At 53.2% G+C, this 24,318-nt stretch overlaps 6 protein-coding genes across 6 annotated transcripts; 4 read left to right on the forward strand and 2 right to left on the reverse strand.

Annotated features, from left to right (window-relative positions):
* Positions 1-1,207: 1,207 nt before the first annotated feature.
* On the forward strand, positions 1,208-3,211 carry PG994_008882 (cytokinesis protein sepA; the record flags this gene model as incomplete). Its single annotated transcript, XM_066860291.1, has 1 exon — positions 1,208-3,211. The coding sequence occupies one exon, from the start codon at positions 1,208-1,210 to the stop codon at positions 3,209-3,211; it is 2,004 nt and encodes a 667-aa protein (XP_066713880.1).
* An 82-nt stretch (positions 3,212-3,293) lies between these two features.
* Positions 3,294-6,631, forward strand: PG994_008883 (putative cytokinesis protein SepA; the record flags this gene model as incomplete). The annotated part of the gene is made up of 4 exons (XM_066860292.1): positions 3,294-3,713; positions 3,805-4,392; positions 4,451-4,859; positions 4,926-6,631. The coding sequence occupies 4 exons, from the start codon at positions 3,294-3,296 to the stop codon at positions 6,629-6,631; spliced, it is 3,123 nt and encodes a 1,040-aa protein (XP_066713881.1).
* Positions 6,632-7,361: 730 nt separating this feature from the next.
* On the reverse strand, positions 7,362-10,373 carry PG994_008884 (alpha-mannosidase; the record flags this gene model as incomplete). Its single annotated transcript, XM_066860293.1, has 6 exons — positions 7,362-7,881; positions 7,996-8,066; positions 8,141-8,887; positions 9,161-10,016; positions 10,049-10,154; positions 10,241-10,373. 6 exons carry the CDS (start codon positions 10,371-10,373, stop codon positions 7,362-7,364), a joined length of 2,433 nt encoding a protein of 810 aa, XP_066713882.1.
* Positions 10,374-12,755: 2,382 nt separating this feature from the next.
* On the reverse strand, positions 12,756-13,556 carry PG994_008885 (uncharacterized protein; the record flags this gene model as incomplete). Its single annotated transcript, XM_066860294.1, has 1 exon — positions 12,756-13,556. The coding sequence occupies one exon, from the start codon at positions 13,554-13,556 to the stop codon at positions 12,756-12,758; it is 801 nt and encodes a 266-aa protein (XP_066713883.1).
* Positions 13,557-14,011: 455 nt separating this feature from the next.
* Positions 14,012-15,010, forward strand: PG994_008886 (uncharacterized protein; the record flags this gene model as incomplete). The annotated part of the gene is made up of 1 exon (XM_066860295.1): positions 14,012-15,010. One exon carries the CDS (start codon positions 14,012-14,014, stop codon positions 15,008-15,010), a length of 999 nt encoding a protein of 332 aa, XP_066713884.1.
* A 4,485-nt stretch (positions 15,011-19,495) lies between these two features.
* Positions 19,496-24,035, forward strand: PG994_008887 (uncharacterized protein; the record flags this gene model as incomplete). Its single annotated transcript, XM_066860296.1, has 3 exons — positions 19,496-19,650; positions 19,918-23,074; positions 23,136-24,035. The coding sequence occupies 3 exons, from the start codon at positions 19,496-19,498 to the stop codon at positions 24,033-24,035; spliced, it is 4,212 nt and encodes a 1,403-aa protein (XP_066713885.1).
* Positions 24,036-24,318: the final 283 nt, after the last annotated feature.

Genomic DNA, 24,318 nt, shown 5'->3' on the forward strand with positions numbered 1-24,318 from the left:
GTTGGGGACTGTTGTTATTGGACAGGTGGCGTCGGTGGTATGCGACGTGCCCTTCTCATGATCTGTAAATCTTTAATTTTTGGAATTAATCGCCTGGGAAGAGACGGCCTCAGACTCGAAACCCAAAGTTGAATAGAACTTTAATAGTCCGGTGCTGGCGGGAAGAGAGATTGCCCCCTACACCCCTGCATGAATGGTAATTGACGTGCGGTGCGGCACAGAGGGGGTTGATCTTTTGCGCACTCCTCGACTCCTCCCTGATTTGCGCGGAGAGAGGGTCTCATGCTAGGTTAGCAGCATACGTCCCCAGTAAGTCAGGTCCCGTTCAATTCTCCTCTCACGGTGCCCTGGCTTTGGTGGCCACGATCCTGCTTCTTCAAGGTTTCTTTTCCAACGGCGACTCTTTTTCTTTGGGAACGCGCGACCTTGCCCTCCTAGCCGGAAACTCGATGCTAATACAGGCGTGGAAGTGGTTTATGGTTGTTTCATGCAAGCGATGCATGTCGGACCTGATCCAGGAGAACCGTAATTCCCTCCTTTGACATCACGAAACGGCACGGGTCCGTCCAAGGAACAGAGACGACGATTCTTGGTGCATGATGCGATCCGACTTGAAACCGAGATAGCTCGATCTCGCCGACACACTAGGACAAGGAAACAAGACACCTGCCACCACCCTCCAACACTGCCATCCCACCGAAACATACCATCAATTCGCTACAGTCTTGCAGACCTACACTAGCTGGGCTCCAGCCGCTCCACGTCTCTCGGTAGTCCACCAGCGCACCAAAAACCCGATCTGTACCTTGAAACTTAAAGCCTAGAAGCTCACAAAGCAACGTCCCTCCGTGCGACTTGTCAAGACTTGGGAGGACTGTGGGTTTTTGGCGCCGTACCTCTCTCGATCTGGTACTACCTGTCACAGTTCAACTTGCTGGGGAACTTATTGGCGACTGCATACTCAGCACATTGCTCAAATTGATACTTCCCACCTTGGACGAAACCACGACATTGCAAACTCCTCCACACGCACGCCATTTCGAGCCCACCCCCTCGCTTCTGCATAGCGTCTTGTGCCGCCGGAACCCTCCGCATTGAGTACTATTGAAACGAGTGCAATCATACGGCAATTGGACGGGGGGAGGATTGCTTGGAGCATCGGCGTTTCACCGCGCCTGGGTTGCCCACCCTCGCTACCACCGTCAACATGTCCGCCGCCGACAAGTCCAGAGGCTTCTTCTCCCGAAGCAAGCACAAAAACACTGGCGACAAGCGCATCGAGGAAGACGCTGCCTCGTCCGTATCGCGATCATCACAGCCGTCGCGACATGCCAGAGAATCCTCCGTCGTGTCCGTTGATCGCCCCAGTACACCTGAGATGGGCATAAATCACATGGCCGGTCCCATCACAGCTATCCCCTATGACACCACCCACCCCGATCGACGAAGTCCCATACCCGTCGAATACCTCCCCCGACCCGATCAAATGTCGCAACGAAGAGAGCCGCTGCCACATCAGCTTAATAAGTCTACCAGTGATTTTCACCAGTACCCCTCCTTCGACGCTAACTCCCTCCCAAATGCTGCCGGATCTCACTTATCGGCGCGCCCGCCAACAGGCTCGCATAACGTCACGATGGCCAGCACCGGCCGGGCCGCCCAATACCAGCAATGGGGCCCGGCCGGACCGCCGCCTGGCTACCCGCGGGGAAGCTACGCTACTTCCACGCATTCTAGCAGATACGATCCGTATGCGCCATCAATGGGCAGGGCTTCACGAGAAAGCGACCAGTCCAGTACATTTTCAGGTAATGCCAGAGACCCTGATCTACCAACCACCCCACGCTTATCCAGAGTTTCAGCACTGCCGAGTGCTACATCGCAAAGTTCCTTCGCCTCGCATAACTCCAATCGCGAATCTCAGCGTTCCACCAAATTCCCCGGCGGTTCGTATTCGCCTGGCCTCGTCGGGCCGGATGGATTTACCCTTACGAGACCCGAGGACGACAGAGTCACCGAGCAGATGTTCTACGAGCTGATGCAAAAACGAGGCTGGCACAACTTACCTGAACAGGCGCGGCGGCAGATGACGGCGTACCCGTCCTCGAAGAAGTGGACACTTATCTACCAGGACCGCTTAGCAGAGTGGCAGGGCGAACAGAGGAGGAGGCAGACCGCAAAGATAGGGCAGTATTCGAACGTCGATTTTAGTTCCAACAGCAGCAGCACTCCCTTCGCCGATGAAGAGGGCTCGCCGGAATGGTACGTACGGAAAGTCATGGATAACACCCTAGATACGAAAGGCCTTGGAAGTTTGGAGGTCAACCTCAGGACTCAGCAAATAGGCTGGGTGAAGCGCTTCATCGAATGCCAAGGTCAAGTGGCTTTGACAAACGTACTCTTGAAGATCAACCGCAAGACTGCCACGGGCCCTGCGCAACCGCAAGACGCGAAAGGCAGCGACAAGAACCTCGACAAGGAGTACGATATTGTGAAGTGCTTGAAGGCCCTCCTCAACAACAAATATGGTGCCGATGATGCGCTTGCGCATCAGCAGGTTGTCGTGGCGCTTGCGACATCTCTCATCTCGCCAAGACTTACAACCAGGAAGTTGGTCAGCGATGTGCTCACTTTCCTCTGCCATTGGGAGGAAGGGGACGGCCACATGAAGGTCATCCAGGCTATGGATGTGGTGAAGACCCAGCAAAATGAGAATGGACGATTCGATGCCTGGATGCGCCTCGTCGAGGTCACCATCGATGGCCGTGGCAAGATGGGCAGTCTTGTTGGCGCAAGTGATGAGTTGCGAAGTGGTGGTATCGGCATGGAGAACTTGCTCATGGAATACGCGGTCGCAACCCTGATTCTCATCAACATGATCATCGATGCTCCGGAGAGAGACCTTCAGCTCCGGATGCACCTGCGGGCGCAGTTCGGCGCTTGTGGGATCAAGCGGATTCTCACCAAGATGGAGGCTTTCCAGTACGACCTCATCGACAAGCAGATCGAGCATTACCGCACCAATGAAGCTATTGACTACGAGGATATGCTCGAGCGGGAGAACAGTAGCATCAAGGACAATTTCGAGGGTGAAGTCAAAGATCTCAACGACCCGGCCCAGATTGTTGACGCCATCCAACAACGACTGCAAGGGTCCAAGACCCAGACTACTTCGTCTCGGCCTGCAGCATCTGCTGCTCATCCGAGATAACGATGGCGAGGAGCGCCTGCGCATGTTCCAGCTCGTGGACTCGATGCTTAGCTATGTGGCTATGGATAGGAGGTTACCTAATATGGACCTCAAGCAAAGTCTCAACTTCACCGTCCAGAGTCTCCTCGACAAGCTACACACGGACTCGGAAGCTCGACAAGCCCTCGATGAAGCCCTGGAAAGCCGTCAGATTGCCGACGCCGCTATGGCCGAGCGCGACGAGATGAGAGCGAAGCTGGAGCTGGGAGCTGATGGCCTTGTAGCCAAGCTTCAGAGACAGCTAGAAGAGCAGGCGAGGTTCATCGAAGCTCAGAAACGCCACGCGGATGGTCTGAAAGCCGAGATCGAGAGTATGCAGACAGTACGTGCCAAGGAGGCACAGCGCTACGAACTGGAGACTCGTGAGCTGTATCTTATGCTACGAGACGCACAAGATGTCGCCGCTTCTCAGGCTATTAAGCAGAGCGCTGGTGGTGCTACCAAACTTGCCGACGAAGACCCAGTCCGTATGCAAGGTATCATGGACCGTGAAAGACTCATGGAGCGGCTGCAGATGCAAATTGAGCGGCAAAAGACGCAGTACAAGCTTGAAGGAAGGGTTTGGGGCGAGACCGTCGGGTCCCTCGGACCGTCTGCGAGCCCTGCGAGAAGAAATGGACGGTTATTCTGCCCCTGAAGGCTCTGGCCTACCGCCGGACGGCATGACCAACTCCATGCTAGGCACAGTCACTCGCCACACCAAGATACCAAGAAAGCCTGTCAACGCCCAGGGTGAGCCTATTGCTGAAGATGGCGAGGAAGACGAGGATGGCGATATTATCTACGAAAAGCCGCGACTCGTTATGATGAAGAGACCTGTTATGGACCCACGACAGGCGAGCAACTTGCTGAGTGAGATTCAAGCCAAGGGCAAGAGGTACGGCGACAGTGATTCGGAAGACGGTGATGAGACTACGGGCGAGAACGGTACACCCAAGATCCAAATCACCGCTGCCTCTGGCGGTATCCCCGGAGGTGTACCTGGAGAGACCGGCGGTATCCTTGGGGGTGTTCCTGGAGAAATCGGTGGTATTCCCGGCGGTGGTCCCCCACTCCCTCCCCCGCCTCCTCCAATGCCCGGTCAAGGTGGAATGCCACCGCCGCCGCCACCACCACCTCCCCCCTCCCCTATGCCAGGACAAGTACCTGGAGCTCCACCACCACCGCCTCCTCCGCCACCGCCGCCTATGCCGGGTCAAGGTGGTATGCCACCACCGCCGCCGCCACCTCCGCCACCTCCTGGCGCTCCTGGCGCTCCTGGCGCTCCGCCGCCTCCACCTATGCCCGGCGCTATGTCCGGCCGATTCCCTTTCTGCGCAAAACAATTTCTCGCCTGCCCCTACTATCGGCCTACCTGTTGTCCGTCCCAAGAAGAAGCTCAAGGCTTTCCATTGGGAGAAGGTCGATACCCCAGAAGCAAGTCATTGGGCTGCGCATGATCCTTCGGCCCAAGAAAGGGAAGAGAAGTACCTCGAGCTTAGTAAGAAGGGTATCCTTGATGAGGTCGAGAAGCTGTTCATGGCCAGAGAGATCAAGAAGCTGGGTGCGGGTACCTCTAAGAAAGATGACAAGAAGCAACTTATTTCGGGTGATCTGCGTAAAGCTTATCGTAAGTACATCCCTATCGGTTTGCGAACACTGCTTGTATACTGACTAAACTTTTTTTTTCTCCCAGACATTGCTCTTGCCAAATTCTCCCAACACCCTGTCGAGAAGATCGTGCAGATGATCATCCACTGCGACACCGCCGTACTAGATAACCCTGTCGTCATGGATTTCCTTCAAAAGGATGATCTCTGCAACATCCCAGACAACCTATCAAAGCAGATGGCGCCATACAGCAAGGATTGGACAAGCCCTGGAGCGGCCGACGACAAACGCGAATTGGACCCCAACGAGCTTACTCGAGAAGATCAGCTCTTCTTGTTCACGGCATACGAATTGCATCACTACTGGAAGAGCAGAATGCGGGCTCTCTCGCTCACGAGGACATTCGAGTCGGATTACGATGAGATCAACGAGAAGATTCGGCAAGTCGTCGAGGTATCTGAGTCGCTCCGAGACTCGGTATCGCTGATGAATGTTCTGGGCTTGATTCTTGACATTGGTAATTACATGAACGATGCCAACAAGCAAGCACGAGGTTTCAAGCTGAGCTCACTTGCTCGTCTCGGCATGGTCAAGGATGACAAGAACGAATCTACCTTGGCTGATTTGGTCGAGCGCATTGTGCGCAACCAGTACCCAGAATGGGAGGTCTTCACCGCCGATATAGCACCTGTTATCGCTGTGCAGAAGGTCAACATCGAACAACTTCAACTCGACGCCAAGAAGTACATTGAAAACATCAAGAATGTGCAGATGACTCTCGATAGCGGCAGTTTGTCCGACCCCAAGAAGTTCCACCCGCAAGACCGTGTTAGTCCCATTGTTCAGCGGTGTATGAAGGATGCCCGTTTCAAGGCCGAGCAGATGTCACTGTATCTCGAAGAGATGACTCGTACCTACAACGACATCATGGTCTTCTACGGCGAAGATCCTGCAGACGAGAACGCCCGTCGTGATTTCTTCGCTAAGCTTGCTTTCTTCTTGCAAGAGTGGAAGAAGTCACGGGACAAGAACATCCAGTACGAGGAGCAACGGCGTCGCAACGAGGCTTCCATGAAGCGCAAGCACGCCAACCAGCTCAAGATCAACGCAGTTGCCGAAGCAACCGGCCACCAGTCACCGGCATCGCCTGCCAGTGCTGGCGCTATGGACAGTCTGCTCGAGAAACTGCGTGCCGCGGCTCCTCAGGCAAGAGACCAGCGCGACCGCAGACGGAGGGCGAGACTCAGAGATCGACACCAGGTTCGGGTTGCCAGTGGCCAGAAGATACCCGATCCCGACGAGGCCCCCGATGTCGAGAATGGTCTCCGTTCCGATGGTACCAGTGTAGCAGACACGAATGGCGAGGGGCCTATGAGTCCTCCGATGCTGTCCCCCAGTGTCGCTAGCGAAGGCGGCGAGGATAGTCTGGCTAGCCGAGCCGAGATGCTGCTCCGAGATATGAGGGGCGGCGATGGTGTCGAAGAGGGCGAGGGCGAGCCCAGAGAAGCCAGCATACGGAGAAGCGCTGCCGAAGAGAGGCGCTCGCGTAGAAGAAGGCTCAAGGGAGGGAGTGTGGCAAGCACACATAGTGGTGCTGGTGGCGAAGGAGAAGAAGGCGATGGCATGAAGAGCCCTGTGACGGATGCGTCTGTTCCTCCAGTCCCAGCTCTGCCTGCGGACTCCATGTCGTCGCCCAAGGCCGCTGAACCGGAGGAGACTAAGCCACCGTCGTCCCCTCCTGAGCCGCCTGCTGAACCGCCTGCTGAACCGCAATCATCTTCACCCCACTGAGCGATAAGGTGCTAAGGGACTTGGTTTAGCAAGCCCTGTCGGAGTATATGTCACGCATTATATCAGAGTGATGACGGGTTAGACCGTAACGTAATGTCTACACACTTCACACTATATTCACTGCACACAAGCAGGGGCGTTCAGCCGCCGCACTTCGAAACCTTTTTAGGTATCACAGCTCTCGAAGAGCTTGGCACGCCATATCGGCCTCGATTACTACACAAGCACACTTTACTAGCGAGGTACGGCATTCCAAGACAATCTTTACCTCGGCGTGAGAAGTACTGTCATAGCTGCCACACCATCAGCTATGAATTGTTCGGCAAGGTTGAACCCCTAAAGCGCGGGCATGTGACCTCCTATTCCAACCTATGTCGGTTTAGGACGAGACAATCTTGGGCTGTAGTAGTAGCCCAGTTGACATGCAAGAATAGCTTCGGAGATGATGTGTAGGTGTAGGCAAGGAAGTAAGGCGGGCCAAGAAGCTGCATGTTGGGTCGGTGCCTGGGAGGAGTGTGGGATGATGAGCATGGACATGAGAGACTGGATCCATATATGTTTTATACAACTTTAGTATATATGCAATTGTATCAAATAACACATCCTATTCCACCATCACACCTATCAGACATCTTCGAAGCATATGCGTTTGCCTATTGAGGCTGGCAAGTAATCAATCTACTATATAGACTTCAGATCACATAGTGTCCGGGGCTCTACTATATAGACTTCAGATCACATAGTGTCCGGGGCTCGGCGGCACGTCGCCCTTCTCCCACTGGACCGGCTCGTCGCCCACCTCGAACTCGATGGTGCCGCCCTCGACCATGATGCTGTCGTGAAGGATCCAGTTCTGGTCCCAGCGCTTGCCGTCGACCTTGACCGACTGGACGTAGAAGCCCCGGTGGCCCAGCGCTTTGGTAGTAGTAGTAGCCGCGGCCGGGTCGTTGTCGCTGCTGCCGCCCTGACGGCTGCTCATGATGTGCAGCGTGCGGTTCCCGTTGACGGTGACGTTGACGTCGGCGAACCAGGGCGACGCCAGCAGGTACACGGGCTGCGTCACGACGGGGTAGAAGCCCAGCATCTGCCACACCAGCCACGAGTTGAGGGCGCCCGCGTCGCTGTTGCCGGGGACCCCGTACTGCGCGTCGCGGAAGTACTGATTCGCGAGCTGGCGCGACTGGTTGACGGACTTCCACTGCTTGTTGAGGTAGTGGTAGAGGTAGGGGTGGGCGAAGTCGGGCTCGTTGCTGGGTGGCGGTTGGGCCAAGGCAAATTGAGTGAGTATACGTTTAGTCTGATTAAACGGAGTTCTTTGTCTTGGAGGGAAGGGTGGTTCAGGGGGCAGAAGAAGAGGAACTTACCCAATATTCATAATGGTGGTGATGCCGGCACCGTTGGCGTTCAGATCTTGCTCGCTTGTGTTCGGTTGAAACTATATCATCGACGGTCCTGCAAGTTAACTTCTCTTCTGTATTACCCTGTTACTTCCGGTGAACGAATACTGACGATGTAATCCAATCTCCTCTCGAACTCAGTCTCCCCGCCCATGTGCTCGATCAGGCTCTGCATATCGTGCGGCACGGTAAACGAGTACTCCCACGGCGTCGCCTCGTACGTGATGGAGCTCCACTCGCACCCGCCGCACAGCGCCGGATTGTAGCCCGTCGCGTTCTGCCAGCTGCCATTGCCAAGCCGCGGCGCGAGGAAACCATTGAAACCCCGGCTCGTCACGTCGTGGTTCCACGTGCGCTGCCAGCCCGCCGATCGGTTCAAATACTTCTCCGCATCGCCGGGCGCACCCTCACCTCCCGCGGCCACCACGCTTAGCGCGTAGTCGTTGAGCGAGTACTCGACGGTCCGCGACAAGCACCGCGTGTTCCCGTCGGCCGAGACGTAGCCGAGCCGGAGCCAGTCGGCGAGCGCGCCGCGGCCCTCCTTCACGCTCGCCGTCGGGTCCGTCGGGCTGAAGGTGTTGTAGGGCGCGACCTCGGCGTTCTGGCGCATGGCCGCGTACCCCGCGGTCCAGTTGATGTTGCCGGCCTTGTTGCTGCCGGGCGTTAGCCTCTTGACGTACGCGTCGGCCAGCACGTTGTCGGCGTTGCTGCCGCCCTGCACCAGGCCGTTGAAGTTGCCCGACCGGCCGTCCGGCATGTAGCCCTCGTGCTGCCAGATGTCGATCAGGGACCGGATCTGGCCCTCGTAGGCTTCGGGCTGGATTAGGTGGTATAGGCTCACTGTGCAGCGGAAAGTGTCCTGGTCAAGAATTTTTCGGGGTTCAGCAGGGTACAATAGAAAAATGAGACGCGAATGTCAGGTAGGATGATTTTGGTATGGATATTGGTAGTGCTACTTTTCTCCCTTGAATTGGAATTGAATAGATTGCTCACCAGAGTGTGTAAAAGTCGTCCCAAGACGGCTCGCCCGAGTCCCATAGAGGGTTCTCCCCTGTCCGATCCGAGGGCATCAGGTGCATGAAGTAGAGCGAAGAGTAGAGCAATACCAGGTTCGTCCTGTTAGCTGATTCACCTTCTGTGACCATCGGATCTTGCTGAAGACGTCTCGGTTCCACTCCGCGACCGCGGCGTCGACGGTGTCATTGAGGGTCCACGTTGGGATCTCCTCGTCCTTGAACTTGCACGCCTTGCTCGGAGAGATGAAGGATACGCCGACACGCGAGGTTACCATCTGAGTATCCGCTTTCCAACTGAACACGGCCCCCACACGATCGTTCATCGGCCCAGAGGACGCAGTAGTTTTGGCGGTGTCGTTTGAAGCAAAGAAGTTCGGACTGAACACAGCCTGGCCGACGGGTCCGTTGCTGAATACGTGGTGCCTGGCTATGGGATCCGTATTCCTTCCCCTGAACGTCTTGGCTTCGTCAGGCGCCGAGTCGAACTCCCCGCAGAAGTAGATAGTGAAAGGGGCCCCGTCGTTCCAACCTCCCTCATACGTGGCGTGGCCCTGGTACGTCGCGCCGTCGATGCTGATCTCGCCACCTAGGTATGCCTGGCTGTCTTGGCCTCCCGCCTCCTGGGGAAGGTAGTGCGACAAGTCCACGAGGACGTGTCTCTCATCATCATCACTGCTGCTGTTGGCAGCGGCAGCAGCAGCAGCAGCAGCAGCAGGGAAGGAGTACCGCATGGTCCCTGCGTGGCGGGCACCCGAGAGCTCAATGGCGACGCCGCTTTCGAGCTGTGTCCGGAAATATCCGACCCGCGCCGTGTCCTCGCCGACACGTTGCTGCCAGTATGTGCGGTTGTCGAGGATATTGATACCTCCTCCTTTTCCAGAGGATGAAGAAGCAGAAAGGCTCCCAACGAGCGGCATCTGCGACACGACGCCGTACTTGGGCGCGCCGCCCGTGCCGCTCTCATGCAGCATACTGACGCCCGTCACCAGGCCTGGGGGGTCCACCCGCCGTTGATGGTCGAGAAGGACAGGTTGGTCTCGTACGTGTCGATGCCGACCTTGGCGACGCCGAAGGGCAGGGCGCCGCCGACGAAAATATCGCCGCCGCCGACTGCATATGCACCGTCAGTTTATTGGCCATGGTTAATACTCGCAACCCTACTAGTATGATGAGTAGCTGGTCTTTCCTTCACTTACAGGCGAGACCATCGAAGGGGCCGGAGCCTCCGATAAATGGGTTTACATATTGAGAATAGTCTACCACCTCGGTCGACGATGATAGGGAGGCGAGGTGCAACAGTGCTGATACTAATACCGACTTCAGAGCCATTCTGTTGTTCTTTTTTTCAGGGTCACTTGAGATAATTACAAGGTATGCTCTTACGATGCACAACAATTCAAGAAAGTAACAGCGAGACAAACCTCCACGGGAGATGAAAGCCCGGGGTTTCCCACCTCACTCTCGTCTCTACCCGGAATGAGGAGAAATCCTTGCATGTCGACTTCTGGTGAAAGTAGCACCCTTCCCGCGTACTACAGATTGTCTTACTCGAGAGGTGCGGAGAACACTAGGTAATCAAGTGGCATGTTGCCATCCTCGAGGAACGAATCATTCCCCGCAGGCAGCAAGCTGCAGTAGGCCATGCTTTTTTCGAACAGATTGCGGGGAAGGTAATCAGCAATCCTGTGTTCTCAGAGAGATTTATACGGACTATGACGTCTTACTCGGCATCCTAGCTAGGTGTTCAAAGAAGCGGTATCGTATTTATGATTCTCCGTGGCGTCTGCAAACGACGTGTTCTAGCTGATTACTAAGTAGCCACCAATACCCGCAGAAAGTATGATTCGCAGGCTAGGTTAAAAAGCAAGTCCATCTTTGTGATCGGCTGATAAGAGCGCCATCAACAATAGGCAAAAAAAGTATACAAGCCTCAGATCTTATATGTATATAAACACCCTGGCCACTTCACCTCCTCAGGGGAGGCTCCTCTGGTACTTACTAGAAGTTCAAATGAAAAGAAGGAATGACTCCGGGTCCCTAGATTTCAACCGTTGCTGCTTTTTACTCATGGGGTTTCTTTGTCCATACTTCTCCCCTTTTCTGATACTTGGGTAGCGGTCCACTGAAATTCGACAGTTATATGCCAACCACAATCATTCAGGCTGCAGACAAGAAGCAGAGAATTGAGAGTATTTTTACGATAGGACGCATACTCACTCAACGCCCACCCTTATAAAGTTCTAAGCATTCCAAAGACGCCTACCATGGGTAAACCCTTAGACACTCGCAATGGACCAGCAGAAAAGCCTAAGGTAAACTTATACAACGGTGACCAACTCCGCAGTCCAATGCTGTTAGGTATTTCTGCGTCTTATAAGCGTGTATACCATCTCTGTGGAAGCAATCAAGGAGTTTATGACCATGACTGAAAATCGGCTGATGGTTCGGTGTAAGTCTCCACTATTATGCGAGGAAGAAAAAGTAAAGAGACAGAGAGAGAAAGGCCGGAGTTCCATCAGAGAGATTTGTAGATGCTGTACACAATTAGAGTAAGAAGGGAAATGTGAAGATATTTGTTTTCTCAAGAGGTGTGCGCTGAGAATTTCAGGACATCAACCGTAGTTGGTCAAAGCTAAAAGGGAGGTTGAAGTATAACCAAAGTGTATAGAGTCTTGTAGCCATATGAGCTCGTAAATGCAATGAACGCTTGATGAAGCTTATTATCCTAGTATTCAAGGCGAGAGCCAGTAACTGGCGCTCGAAGAATCATTTGTATTTCTACGCCTAGGACTTGTAGTAATCTTGGCTGTCTGCTTCACGCTTTACATACGATACACGCAAGTGTGTAAAATCGTGATAGACCAAAATAGCCCGGCACTCCCCGTCAGGCTTCGTATTATACCCAGTAGTACGGAGTATAGCCAAAACATAGAAACATATGGCCAAGGCCCTGTCTAGCGTATCCACTCGGGACATGTGGTAATAATACGCTGCACACGTGGGCAAAAGCCTTTAGCGGCTTTCGGTTTCATTTGTTTTTACGGACAAACTCGACACGGCCTGTGAGCACTTGGAGTGATTTTGGTCATCTGGGGGACAAGGTATACTATTTCTCCGCCATCGATGTCCTCGTAGACCAGACCGAGCGCCAACTAGACGTTGTGATTTATTTCAGTGCGGCTCGACTATATTAAGTTAGGGCAAGGCTCGATAAAAAATAAAAATAAAATTTTTGTATTAGGTGCCAACTTAAAAAAAATATTATTACAATTATATATTGTCACCTGCAGAAACGAAACACTGAGACAGAAGGTGATGTGCTGTGTGAGGCCTGTAATTACCACAGGGGAAGGCTGTGCACTCCCGCCCGTCATGACTCTGCGTACGGTTCAGAATCCTAGTCAGCAACAGGGGCAAGGGTGAACAGACTGGCGGCGGAGCCGACCGGATTTCCCGATCTCACGGTAGTCACTATGTAGTGTGCAGATAGGTGTCAGTGGGGCACCAAAAGGCATCTTGGAGACATCTTGGAGACATCTTGGAGACATTATATCCTTCTCATCTCGATCTTTACTCCTCATCAAGAGATTATGAGCGGCTAGCGGGGATTGGGGCCCAGATCGCTGCTGCAACCGCATAAACGCTACCATCACTAAAGAAGCCACGATGTCTGCTATCGTAAGACGAACGTAATATGACCGGAGGTGCGTATCAAAGATCATGGTCCTCGCCAAGGTCTCGCCAAGGCTTACCAGTTCGGCAGGTTGCTTCGAACCGGCTTGAACTTGGGATCGGCGGTTGGCTTGTGTCGATCTCATAGATTTCAGGTGATACTGCATGGTTGGAGTTGCCCGTATCAAGAACTACAGAAAGAAGAAAACCACTGGGGTTCCATTGGTTCGTCTTAGGGGCAATTGTCTGCATACTGCAGGGCAAGCCGAAATCCTCCAATAATGACGCATAAGACGGCTTGGCAGGGGTTGAAATGTTTAAAGCCTCGTGTTCTAAAGCGAAAAGTCGTTCGTTGGTTGGTTGATGCCAAGATGCAGAAGAAAAAATAGGCCGGCGACCCTGGGTGACGATAGTTTCGAAAGACGCTCCCCCATAGAGACCTCCACTAGCTTTTGACAGGTTGTCGAGATTAAGTGGGCTCGCCTTTCGCTGCAGTCTGGTCGCCATTAATCCGAGACGTCTCGAAGGTCTGGGCAGTCTAACCCGGATAGGGCCTTTGCACGACTGACAGCGGGGTAGCAGAGCCATAGAATCCCCAACTCCACCAATGGGAGCACCCGGGTTTACACGAATAGGTAGGGACCCACCCCCAGCACCCAAGGAATAACAGAGCCTCATCACCTTCAATCTCTCGGACCCAACACCCACACCTTGCGCGCCAAGACACATCTCAATCCAAGCGCTTCCTCCATCGTCTGAACTTGCTGCAAGCCTTCTCAGCAAGTGCCAGGCTTCCCAGGACGTTGGGCGAGGGTGGGCCCAGCCGTTGATTTTCTGCATGGTATCGCGGGGGTCATGAGCCGATAGACTCCATCGTCGCCCATGGCCGTAGGGCTTGGCGAGTTTGCAATTGGCATGTTGCCCCGTCCTGTCGGGCCAACTCTGGATTCCCAACGGCGGCGTTTGCCATGCATGGCCAGGCCAACCCCATCCAGGGGGGATGCACTGACCGGCAGAGACCAAAAAGGAGCCTCACGCCAAAAGCGTCACGACACCAATATAAGATGGCTGCCGTTCGCCGCTCTCTGTCTTGGAATTTGCTTCACCATCACGATCATCGCATCTAAGCTTCGTTCTACTTTACATTCGTTCTTCAACGCTCTTCCATTCTTTTCCAACACACCAGACCTGTGGTCATTTACATTCTTTAGACATACTAGTTATCCTGTACAACTCAACTTTTGCTCACTTCCAACTCAACCACATATCTCATACACATACAACCCACCGACAACATGAAGACCACTGTTACCCTTTCTGCTCTCCTCGGCCTGGCCGGTCTGACCAGCGCCCACTACACCTTCGACAAGCTGCTTGTCAACGATGTCAAGCAGGGTGGTGACAACACCTACATCCGCAAGCATACCCGCGGCTACATGCCCACCAAGGGTACCGAGATCCTCGAAGAGGATTTCAGATGCAACACCAACGCCCAGCCTGCTCCCCAGGTCATGACCGTCAAGCCGGGTGACAAGATCGGCTTCCAGCAGGCCTTCGGTGCCAACGGCATCGAGCACCCCGGACCCACCCAGGTCTACATGACCGCCGCCAAGAACGGTGCTAAGAACGAGGACGGCAGCGGTGACTGGTTCAAGGTCGCCCAGAGTCTCATCTGCAAGGCCGGCAACGCCGAGTCCCTGCGCAACTACGCCTGGTGCTCCTGGAAGGAGAACAACGTCAACTTCGTCATGCCCGAGTCCGTCCCCGACGGCGAGTACCTCGTCCGGGCTGAGCACATCGCTCTCCACGGTGCCCACGCCGGCCAAGCCGAGTTCTACTACGCCTGTGCCCAGATCAAGGTCGAGGGCTCCAAGGCCACCGCCGCCCCCAGCCCCACCACCAAGATCCCCGGCGTTTACGCCGTCAAGGACAAGGCCATCAACTTCTCCCTCTGGGGCAGCTCTACCTCCTACCCCGAGATCCCCGGTATTCCCGTCATGGCCGGTGGCGAAATCCGCGGCAGCGCTGACGGCAAGTCGGGCGACAAGCGTGTTGCTGCTCCTGGCGCTTCCGATTCGTCCACCAAGGCTGCTGCTCCCGCCACCAACAACAACGCTGCTGCTCCTTCCAACAACAACAACAACAACAACAACAACAACGCTGCTCCTTCTGGCAACAACGACAACAACAAGCCCGCCGGTAACAAGGGCTTCGGTGGCGAGACCAAGGCTGCCGCCGCTTCCGCCAACGGCCCTTCTTGCAAGAGCCGCCGCTCTAAGCGCTTCGAGTCTTAAGTGTCCACAGACACACCTTCTAAACCCTCGATCAACCAACTCAACCGCCTTGTCCGATGCTAGACATGTTGTTATTCCTGTGTATATACTTTTAAGCTAGAGCGCCGCCTTTAGGTGCAAATACATACGATCGATGCTGATAATTTTCTTCGTTCCCATGACTTTGATGACTTGTAGAACTGCAATGTGCTTATGTGTAGTCGTTGCTGAGAAAGAATGTGACTCGAAAACAGATGTGAGCAATGGCGCTCCACCTTTATCTATAGCCGCAACTTGGAGTTGCCGAATATGCCCCGTTTGTATAATGATAAGTAATTATGGGAGGAAAGTAAGTACTAATATTAGCATCGATAATAATGCTCTAGGTTGTCGGTAATAGAAGACACACAGACGCTTCGTAAGCGTATTATTTGCATTCAGGAAACAGTAGTCTCACAAACCTTTGTGAGGTTTGGCGACTATACATCAAGAATACGGATTCTGTTGTAACGTCGGGGACCCATTTTTCGCGCCCCTGTCAGCCAGCCACCGGATTTTTCAACCCCTTCAATTATTTCTATTTCCTCCACCAATTCCTTATCGTTTTCCTTCAAACTTCAAATACAATGCCGATAACTAATTATGAAGCAGTATACTGAAAAAGAGCTCCAGGAAGCCTTAGATTGTATCGCAAATGGTACTCCGATTAAACAGGCCGCTCGGGAATACGGTATTCCCGAGTCAACGCTCCGGAGCCGACTTCAGGGCCACCAATCCAGATCGGAGGGTGCGGCAGATCTTCAGAGGCTCAGTCCTGACCAGGAGAAGCACTTGGCATCATGGATTATTGCTCAACAGGCTCTAGGGCTTCCTCTAACCCACGCCCAAGTACGAGAATTCGCCGAGCGCATCCTCCGAGCCCAAGGGGACCCTAACCTAGTCGGAAAGAAATGGCTCCAGGCCTTCGTATGAAGGAATCCTGTTATTAAGGTCCTAAGGGCTCGAGCTATTGATTCAAAGCGTGTTAATGGTGCTTCTATCGAGGTGATTCGGTCCTGGTTCTAGCGGCTCGAACAACCCGACATCCGGGAGATTAAGCCAGCTAACCGTTACAATATGGATAAAGCAGGGGTCCTCGAGGGTATCGGATCGAATAGTCTAATACTCGGAAGTACTGAAAACCGGTCTATTCGAAAGAAACAACCTGGTTCGAAAGCTTGGACCTCTTTTATCGAATACATATCAGCTCTAGGGCGTACGATCGATCCATTAGTTATTTTTAAGGGTAAAACCGTCCAACAGCAATGGTTCCCTCTTGATTTAGCTCCTTTTAGGGGCTGGCAATTCACCGCGACGGAAAATGGATAGATAACGGATAAAACAGCCGTCGAATAGCTCGAGAAGGTCTTCATCCCGAATACCGCCCCGGAAGACCCTTCGGAGTACCGCCTACTCATCGTCGACGGCCACGGAAGCCATACGACAACTGATTTCATATACCTATACTTCCGTCATCGTATTCGTCTTCTTTTTTTACCCCCTCATATATCCCACGTCCTATAACCCCTCGATCTAGCCGTCTTCAGCCCTCTAAAGACGGCATACCGGAAAGTACTCGGGAATGTAAACCAATACTCGAACTCAACGGTAATCGGTAAGCGATACTTCCTTCAGTGCTACCAGAAGGCCCGTTTAGAAGCACTTTCGGGCTAGAATATCCGAAGTGGCTGGAGGGCAGCCGGCCTTTAGCCGGTAAGTATGGCAAAACCACTACTAAGCCCGCTTCTAGTCGGAAACACCTTCTCTACGACGTCCGATCCGGCTTGTACGGAGCCTAACGGGTCTAGTAGGGTCCTTTGTACGCCCCGGAATACAATTCGTGGTTCGGATATTATCTGGTCGATCCTAAGGAAGTCGGTTGAATTCAAAGAGCAAGTCCGGCTTACTAACCTATTAGAAAAGAACACAGTTACACAACAGCAACTGTTCCGAAAGGTCCGGAAAGCATTTGATGAGAAGGACGTATAGGTGGCCATTCTGGAGAGGCAGGTTGAGGCACTCCAGGCTCAACTGGAGGCTGCAAGGCCGAGGAAACGGAAGAAGGTGGATTTGAGCCCGAATTCGAGGTTCACTACAATCGAAGATATACAGCATACGTAAATGGCTGTTAGAGAAGCTGAAATTACTTCTAATGAAGAGAGCGATAGTGAAATTAGTGAGGCTGGCTCTTATATAATTATTGCAGTAAGGTCGAGCTAGATAGGCGACGTTGAATTGAAGGGGTAAATTTAAACGAACTGGTTGACAGGGGCGCGAAAGCAGGGGGGGCGCGAAAAATCGGTCCCCGACGTTATTGTTCAACGTCTAGGGAGCGACTCCGCCGCTCCAACCTCCCGAGCGGTATGGGACGTGCTATCTATCCACCCATCTATCTAGCTAGTTCTAACCTAATAGTATACATGTGACCTTTGGGCCAGAGATGCATCTTATGCCTCTTGGCTTTGCTCAGTGACCTTGATACCCTCCTTTATCGAGAATACGGATGCTCTTCCGAAGGACGCAGTTAAAGACTACTTCAAGGACAAAGAGTCGGAGGAAAAGAAACTCTTCACACTGATCGGAACGCCGAACTTCAAAGGTGTTGCAAGGATGTTGCAAGAGAACACCAAGACTTTTGGGCGGAGAGAGATTGTCTCAATCTGCATCATCAAGATTGATGGTACATTGTACCACATGTGCGATTTTTGGGTATACAGAGTGTTTTGGATTGGGATGCCTTGCTATAAAATTTATCGTCTGTTGAAGATCGAGAGCAACAGATCATGCATAAAGTGCTGTGCATCAGAAGACACAAAGTGACAAAAGGGAACCGCACTGTGGTGCGATATATATACACAAAAGGAACAGCTAGCATAGCACGCGAGACCTGAGCAGGGGCTGGCCCCTATCTATACTGCGCCATCGTAATAGTTTCTATCTTCCATATTGCTGTATATCGGCCTCGAAAAATCTGTTGCATTTCTTAGGATTATTGGCCAGGGCAGCTAGCCTCGACGGCTGAAAGGCAGCGGCAAGCAGAGGGGATGCAAACGACAGGCGCCTGTTCGAAATGTCAACGTCTGCGAACTCTGACGAGGGTAGCCTTAGAATCCCTGAAAAGAACTGTTTGGTTGGATATGCCTTTGTTGAACTCTGGTCCAATCCCAAGCTAGCTGTCCGCGATAACCACCTCAGTTTCTGAAATGCCTGAGTATATAACGCCCCCTAAACTACATAGTGAGCTCAGATGAACCACACCTAAGCTGAATTTTCTAAGGCAGTACCATGGACCATACACACGTTGATGCTTCATATTGCTCACATTATTGCTCACATTAACCTCGCTTTCTGAAGCACTGTTTTGTGACTCGTTATACCCAAGATTGGATAATCAACAGTTTACTCAAGCGGGCACGCGTGTACCTTTGTGAGCAAGAGAAGAATGAATGACTGTAAGTACCTGCTTGTCAGTGGGTATAATATAAGGGATGCCATCGACACCCGTATTTGCTCAGTCCTAGTCCATCGCCGATAAAGGGGTTGGTTGATTGCACTTAATCACCTCGCCACCATTCATTCCTAAACCAATGTGCAGTCATTCTAACAACCCTGGTCACGTCAGGCAAATAATCTATGGTCATATTAGGGCAAGTAAAAAAAAGAAGAGTTCTTTCGCGTTGTCCCGCCGGAGTCGTCAATTTCCAGGATAAGTGGTTGGGCCGGGACTCGCTATCGATGTGAGTAACAGGCGATGAAACAATGAGAGGCAACTGGTTACTGTGTAGGTACCTAACAATGGTTCCTCCCGCAAACGAGGCATCAACTAGACGCTGCTTATCCGGTTCGCGTATACTTAGGCAGGAACCCACGATAATACGCCGAGTTGACCGGTCATCCCATTGTTGCTGCCAGTTGCCTAACTACAAATTTCCATTGGATTACTTTCCAGTTATTCCATTCCACCTTGGAACTTTTTCCACCACCACCACCAACTCTCCGGGATTACGTACCAACCTACCTACTTACTCACTCTTTGAGTTTCCATCATCATCATCTATTATTGCTTCTTGATTTTCTCTCTATTTTCCCTTTTGGCCAGGCGAATACTCATAGTATTTGGCTTCTTACTTTGGTCATTTACCTAACAAGAGTCAGGTTGTGGCTAGTGTCCTTCGGTGGAGGAGCAGTAGCGCCGCAACGCCGTCAGCCACCCGCTGCAGATCGCTGTCTCACGCAAACCACTTATTAGCCTATCTCGGCTCATTAGCTATTTTCGGACGACGGTAAGTGCCCCATTTGCATGACACGACACGATCGCGTCCCGCGAAACACGATATCGCGACGAGATTCTGTTGGGTCGCGCTCCCCCTAAACCTCCTATCGAGTCGACGACGAGCTCAGAGTCTGACTATGATATCGCTTGATTCTGCAGCGCGCGTTGTTCGGAAATAATCCAGGTGGCCGTCAATGAGTACTCGAAGCTCGACCCCCCTGCAGTCGCCCAACCCCAACCGAAAGCGGCCGACGAATAGAGCTTCCGAAGCTCCTGTTAGCAACAAGAAGACCAAGGTCAAGCGCGAACCCGACGTGGACTTGGATACTCTTCTTTTTTCCGATCCGAGGTATATTGCAAGAGCGCAAGACAGGCCGCCGAGTTCAGTACCGGGTAGATTGGATAGGCCAGGATCCGGAAATCGGCGAACCGTATGAGCCGACTTGGGTACTACTGTTCCCTTTCTCGCGCAATGCGTGCACTGGCTGTGGGCGACAAGCTTTTTTTCTGACGAAGTGCATTAGGAACCCGCTCGGAACGTGACCCAACTGGCTATAGACGAGTGGGAGAAGGAGAAGTCGCGCGCCGGCGTCGCTGCAAGCGCTTCGCATCGTAGACGGTCCTCGGTTCAATCTCCAGGGGGGTCCTCGCGCGGTAGTAGCCCGTCAACTCGCGAGGACAATCACCTGCGCCGCGGAGGACAACCGGAAGACGTCGGCTTTAGTGGCGCAACCGGAAGCGGAACCAGGGGGACTCCTAGGAGTAGGCGCACAGGAGGCACCGCCAGCAGATTACGGCAGAGCACATATCCGGACCCTGAACAGGAGACTTCGGGCTCGAGCGCTCCTCCAAGTTCTGTTATTGAGCAGACCGACATTGCTGCTGACAGAGATCCGCAGGCGAACAGTACCAACATTGCCGTCATATTGCCTGCAGACCCCCAAATTGACACCTCTGAATACCAGAGGTTTTCGCAGTCGCAGCTGCAGTCGCAAAGCACTCAGGATAGTCAACAGGGTAGCCAGGTAGGTTCCGAGGGAGGTCTACAGGGAGCGCGATCTTTGATTCATCGGTCTGCGGTTATTCCAGATTCCCAAGAGCTCTCGGGCTATTCGCTGTCAAGCACGACAAATAGTGGCCCACGTGCGGGACTGTCACAGTCGCAATTCGACAGCCAATCTTCTGGCCGGGCACAGCAGTATTCTACAACATCCATATCTTCTCATCAGGTTGAGCCTCACGTGCCACAACCCAGCCAGAGTGAACAGGGGCGGCTTGATTCTGGGTCCACGAACGGCGACCACAAAGCAGCACCATCATTCCAGGCTGCGTCTACCAACAACAACAACCCATCTTTTCAGTCTGAACTTGAGATCTTGGACCGAAATCCATCCCAAGTTTCGCAAGGCGCAAAGTTGTCTGGAGGGGAACCGGTGTTCCTGACCCAACTCGAGTACGAGCCACGCGCTCAGGAAAGTGGGGCAAAGCGGACCAGCCTCGAGCACCCGTCAGTTTCGCAGGCGGCGTCAGGCCACTCACAACACCATCAACACCTACACCAACCACTACAGCATCCATCATCGCAGGGAGCACAGTCACACCACCCCCCTTCTTTTTCTATACGAGACACGACTGTTTCCAACCTTTCCTCGCAGAACGCCCAGATTGTGCCCAATTCCTCTTTGAACTCAGTCGAGGACATTTCCAGCCAATCGCAGTCGCAAGCTGAAACTCGACGCGGCTTCGACGTCTACAGCGACCAGCACCAGGCCGAAGTCATCCCCGAGTCAAATCTGCAGAATTCACAGGACTCCAGCCAAGCTTTGAGTGAATTGGATGGTAATACTAGACTTTCTTCCAATCTTGCTGCTGGAATCCCTCAGTCGCTGCCGCCTCTACCGGAGAAGTCTTCTGGCGGAATTAACTCGGCCAATTCAAATCACCATTCGCTTCCTCCCCAATCTGCTCGAGATTTATCAACACAAGCTCTTGCTAACAGGCAGTCAAGTCCCTCTTCATCCCACCTGACCCGGCCGAGTCCGTCAGCCACCATGGATGGCACGCCGGCCTCAGACAAGCCGCTGTCGGCTCTGGAGTCATTGCGCCTGCTTCAGGACCAGGCCTTTAGCGGATTCGAGTTGGATGATTTCGATGCACCTCCTCAAGATGCCTCTCCGACTGCCCAAGATGGGGGTGGAGCCGCCGAGGCTGGTCTCTTACAGGACCCGTCAGCTGAGTTCTCCATGCCTCTTGCATCGCCTGCGTTGCCGGCCCATCCAGTCGAGATGGAGGCGCATATGCATTCTTCCCCCGTTTTTGAGCATAAACACGCCGATTTCCCGGAACCAGCAGCGCCTGTATTCAATGCCACGTCTGCTCCAATGGGTTTCCATGAGCCAGTACTTGAACAACCTGCGACCCTTGACCCGTCGGCTTTGACTTTGTCGATAGAGCATGAGGCAGCTCGGAGTCCCTCCGTCCCCACCGACGATGGCTTCGCCCCAGGCCACTTAGACGAGGTGCCGGTCCCAGCGCCCGAAGAAACTTCCAAACCCCTTGGTCAAGTCGAGTCGCAAGACTATCCCAGGAACCTTCTCCCCTATGTGCGGACGGGACCAAACGAGCATCTGATCACTCTACCTCTCGCAAACAACATGCGAAACCCGTACTACGACGAGATGCGCAAGCACATGGAGGATATTGATACGTTTATCAAGACGTTTACCTCTGCTTCTAGCACGCCCATGTCACCAGCGTTGGTTTACAGAATTAACCGCATGCTGACAAGCATGAAGAACATTTGCGATCTTCCTCCGTTCATGGAGACGGTCGATCACGATGGTGTCAACGCCCAGCATATCTCAAAACACGCGCGTGGCTCGAATAGCAAATTTGCATTTGTCGGAGAGTTTGTGGATGAGCTAAGACGATTGCATTCCGAGAAGAAGGTCCTTATTCTGGCACAGACAGGAAAGCCTATTGAGCTCCTGAATATCCTCGTTCGGGCCGAGCTCGAGAGACCGCTTAAGGATGATGATGGAAACCCGGTCGTGATGGACGGCCCGGGACCAACAATCATGGTGAAGTCCACCATCGCTGACCTGTCATCGCTTCCCAATGACTTTGATGCAGTGATTGCCTTCGACCACACTTTCCGTCCTAGTCAACTTCGACAGAGAGATGACGGCATGGTTCCGATAACAATGGCTCTCGTTATTAGCGCGAGCGCACAACATATCGACCTGAGGATCTCTGAGAAGCCGCCGGCCCTAGAGCGTACATACATGCTCCTCCTAGCCCTGTTGCGTGCGCGACAGCTAATCGAGAGTCCCGATCATGGGTTCTCGGAACCTCATGCGATCGCCAGATCTTTCGCTACTTACATTGAGGCGCCGGACGACGACTTCTACTGGACGCCTCAGGAGTTACCCGAAACCGTCTTCGAGGACATACCTTCGAATTCGCAGAGTGACTTCACGCAGAGCAGTCACGAGGTCAATAGCCAAGGACAACTCACGTTTCGTAAACGTCCCAACGTAAGACACCTACTCTTCAGACCCCTCAAATACCGTACTAAGACGAAGAAAAACCAGGACAACGCCGACGAGCCATTACCTAAGCGTCGTAGGACGTCGCAGCTGCCTCCTCTTGCAGCCAATACGACCCACATTAGTGACTCCCTCAGAAATATGATAGGAGATGATGGTCAAGTTCATTCCGAAAAGCCCGCGATCACCATGCCGGTGGAGAGAATGGAAGCCATCGCTGCCAAGGTAGGAGACGCCAATGATTCAGTAATATCAGGGAGGCTTCGTACTAATGGCGCTGCTATAGGTGGCCAAATTGGAGGCAGACCTCGTGGAAATGCGCACCCAAAGAGACACATTCCGGGGTCTGAGTGATCGTTCCCAGAATGAAGTTTACAGCTGGGAGGCATGGACTAAGAAGATGGAACCGAGATTCATGGCAGCTATGAGGGACCGCAATATCATGAAGCAAGATCGCGATGACGCACGCAACGAGGCTAAGACACTCTCGTTCAAGCTCTCTCAGGCAACGAAAGAGAACACGGCCCTTGCGACGGCAAATGCTGAATTAAAAGAGAAACTCGGCGAAACTACGACGTCTCTGCTCAATTCAGACAATCCTGAAACTGCCAAGATGGCTAGGTTGGAAACGGACCTCGAAGAAGCAACGGATAAGCTTGCTTCTCTGGAGAAACGACTCTCCCAGCGCGATAACGACTACTGCTACTTACAGGATCGCTATCAGGAAGCGTCCGAAGCCGCGGCAGCCCTTGCCAATGAGAAGACGGCACTGGAACGACGAAACGAAGAGCTCTCGCGCAAGGCCGACGAGAACATCGTGCGCATCAACCAGACTCAGTCGCACAATGAGGTGAAGGAGCTGATGCGCCAGGCTAAGGAACAGAAGACGATTGTGCGTGAACGTGAGACGGAACTGACTCGCGTCAAAGAACAGCTGGCTGCGTTTAAGAACTCACGCCGCGAAACTCGACAGAGCCCAGTGCCTCGTAGTCCCAGGCTGGGTATCTTGAGTCCGCGCAATGCAGGAGGAAGCCGAGCCCATAGCCATAGTGCGGTCGCGGGCGGCGGCAGTCGCGGCACTAGTCCGGCAGCCCCTTCCAGTGCGCTTGACGGCGGTACCGGTAATGGCCCGCACTTTTTCGGGCAGAACGGTGGAAACGGTCGCTACTCTCACTTAAGAGAGTGAGCAGCAGTATGAAGTTGTCTTGGCCTTGGCTCGGATAGCCCAGCCCCGCAGGTTGGTGACTTCTGAGATAGCGTTTGAGTTGGTTTCCTTTTTCAAGAACGAATGGAGACATACAAACAAGACAGAGAGAACGAGAGAGAAACGGACAGTGGCAGACGTGTGATATACCCAGCGGAATACCATTCTAGATTTTCTCATACCGACCAACCTATCTGCTACTAGCAGATCTCGGCCTTCAGGGGTGGTCTGGCGAGCAACCTGATATGGAGTTTAGTCCAAGGTC

The sequence above is a fragment of the Apiospora phragmitis genome (genome assembly GCF_038363925.1).
Source record: "Apiospora phragmitis strain CBS 135458 chromosome Unknown utg000008l:1.0-3514335.0:1.0-3519231.0, whole genome shotgun sequence".
Lineage (NCBI taxonomy): Eukaryota > Fungi > Ascomycota > Sordariomycetes > Amphisphaeriales > Apiosporaceae > Apiospora > Apiospora phragmitis.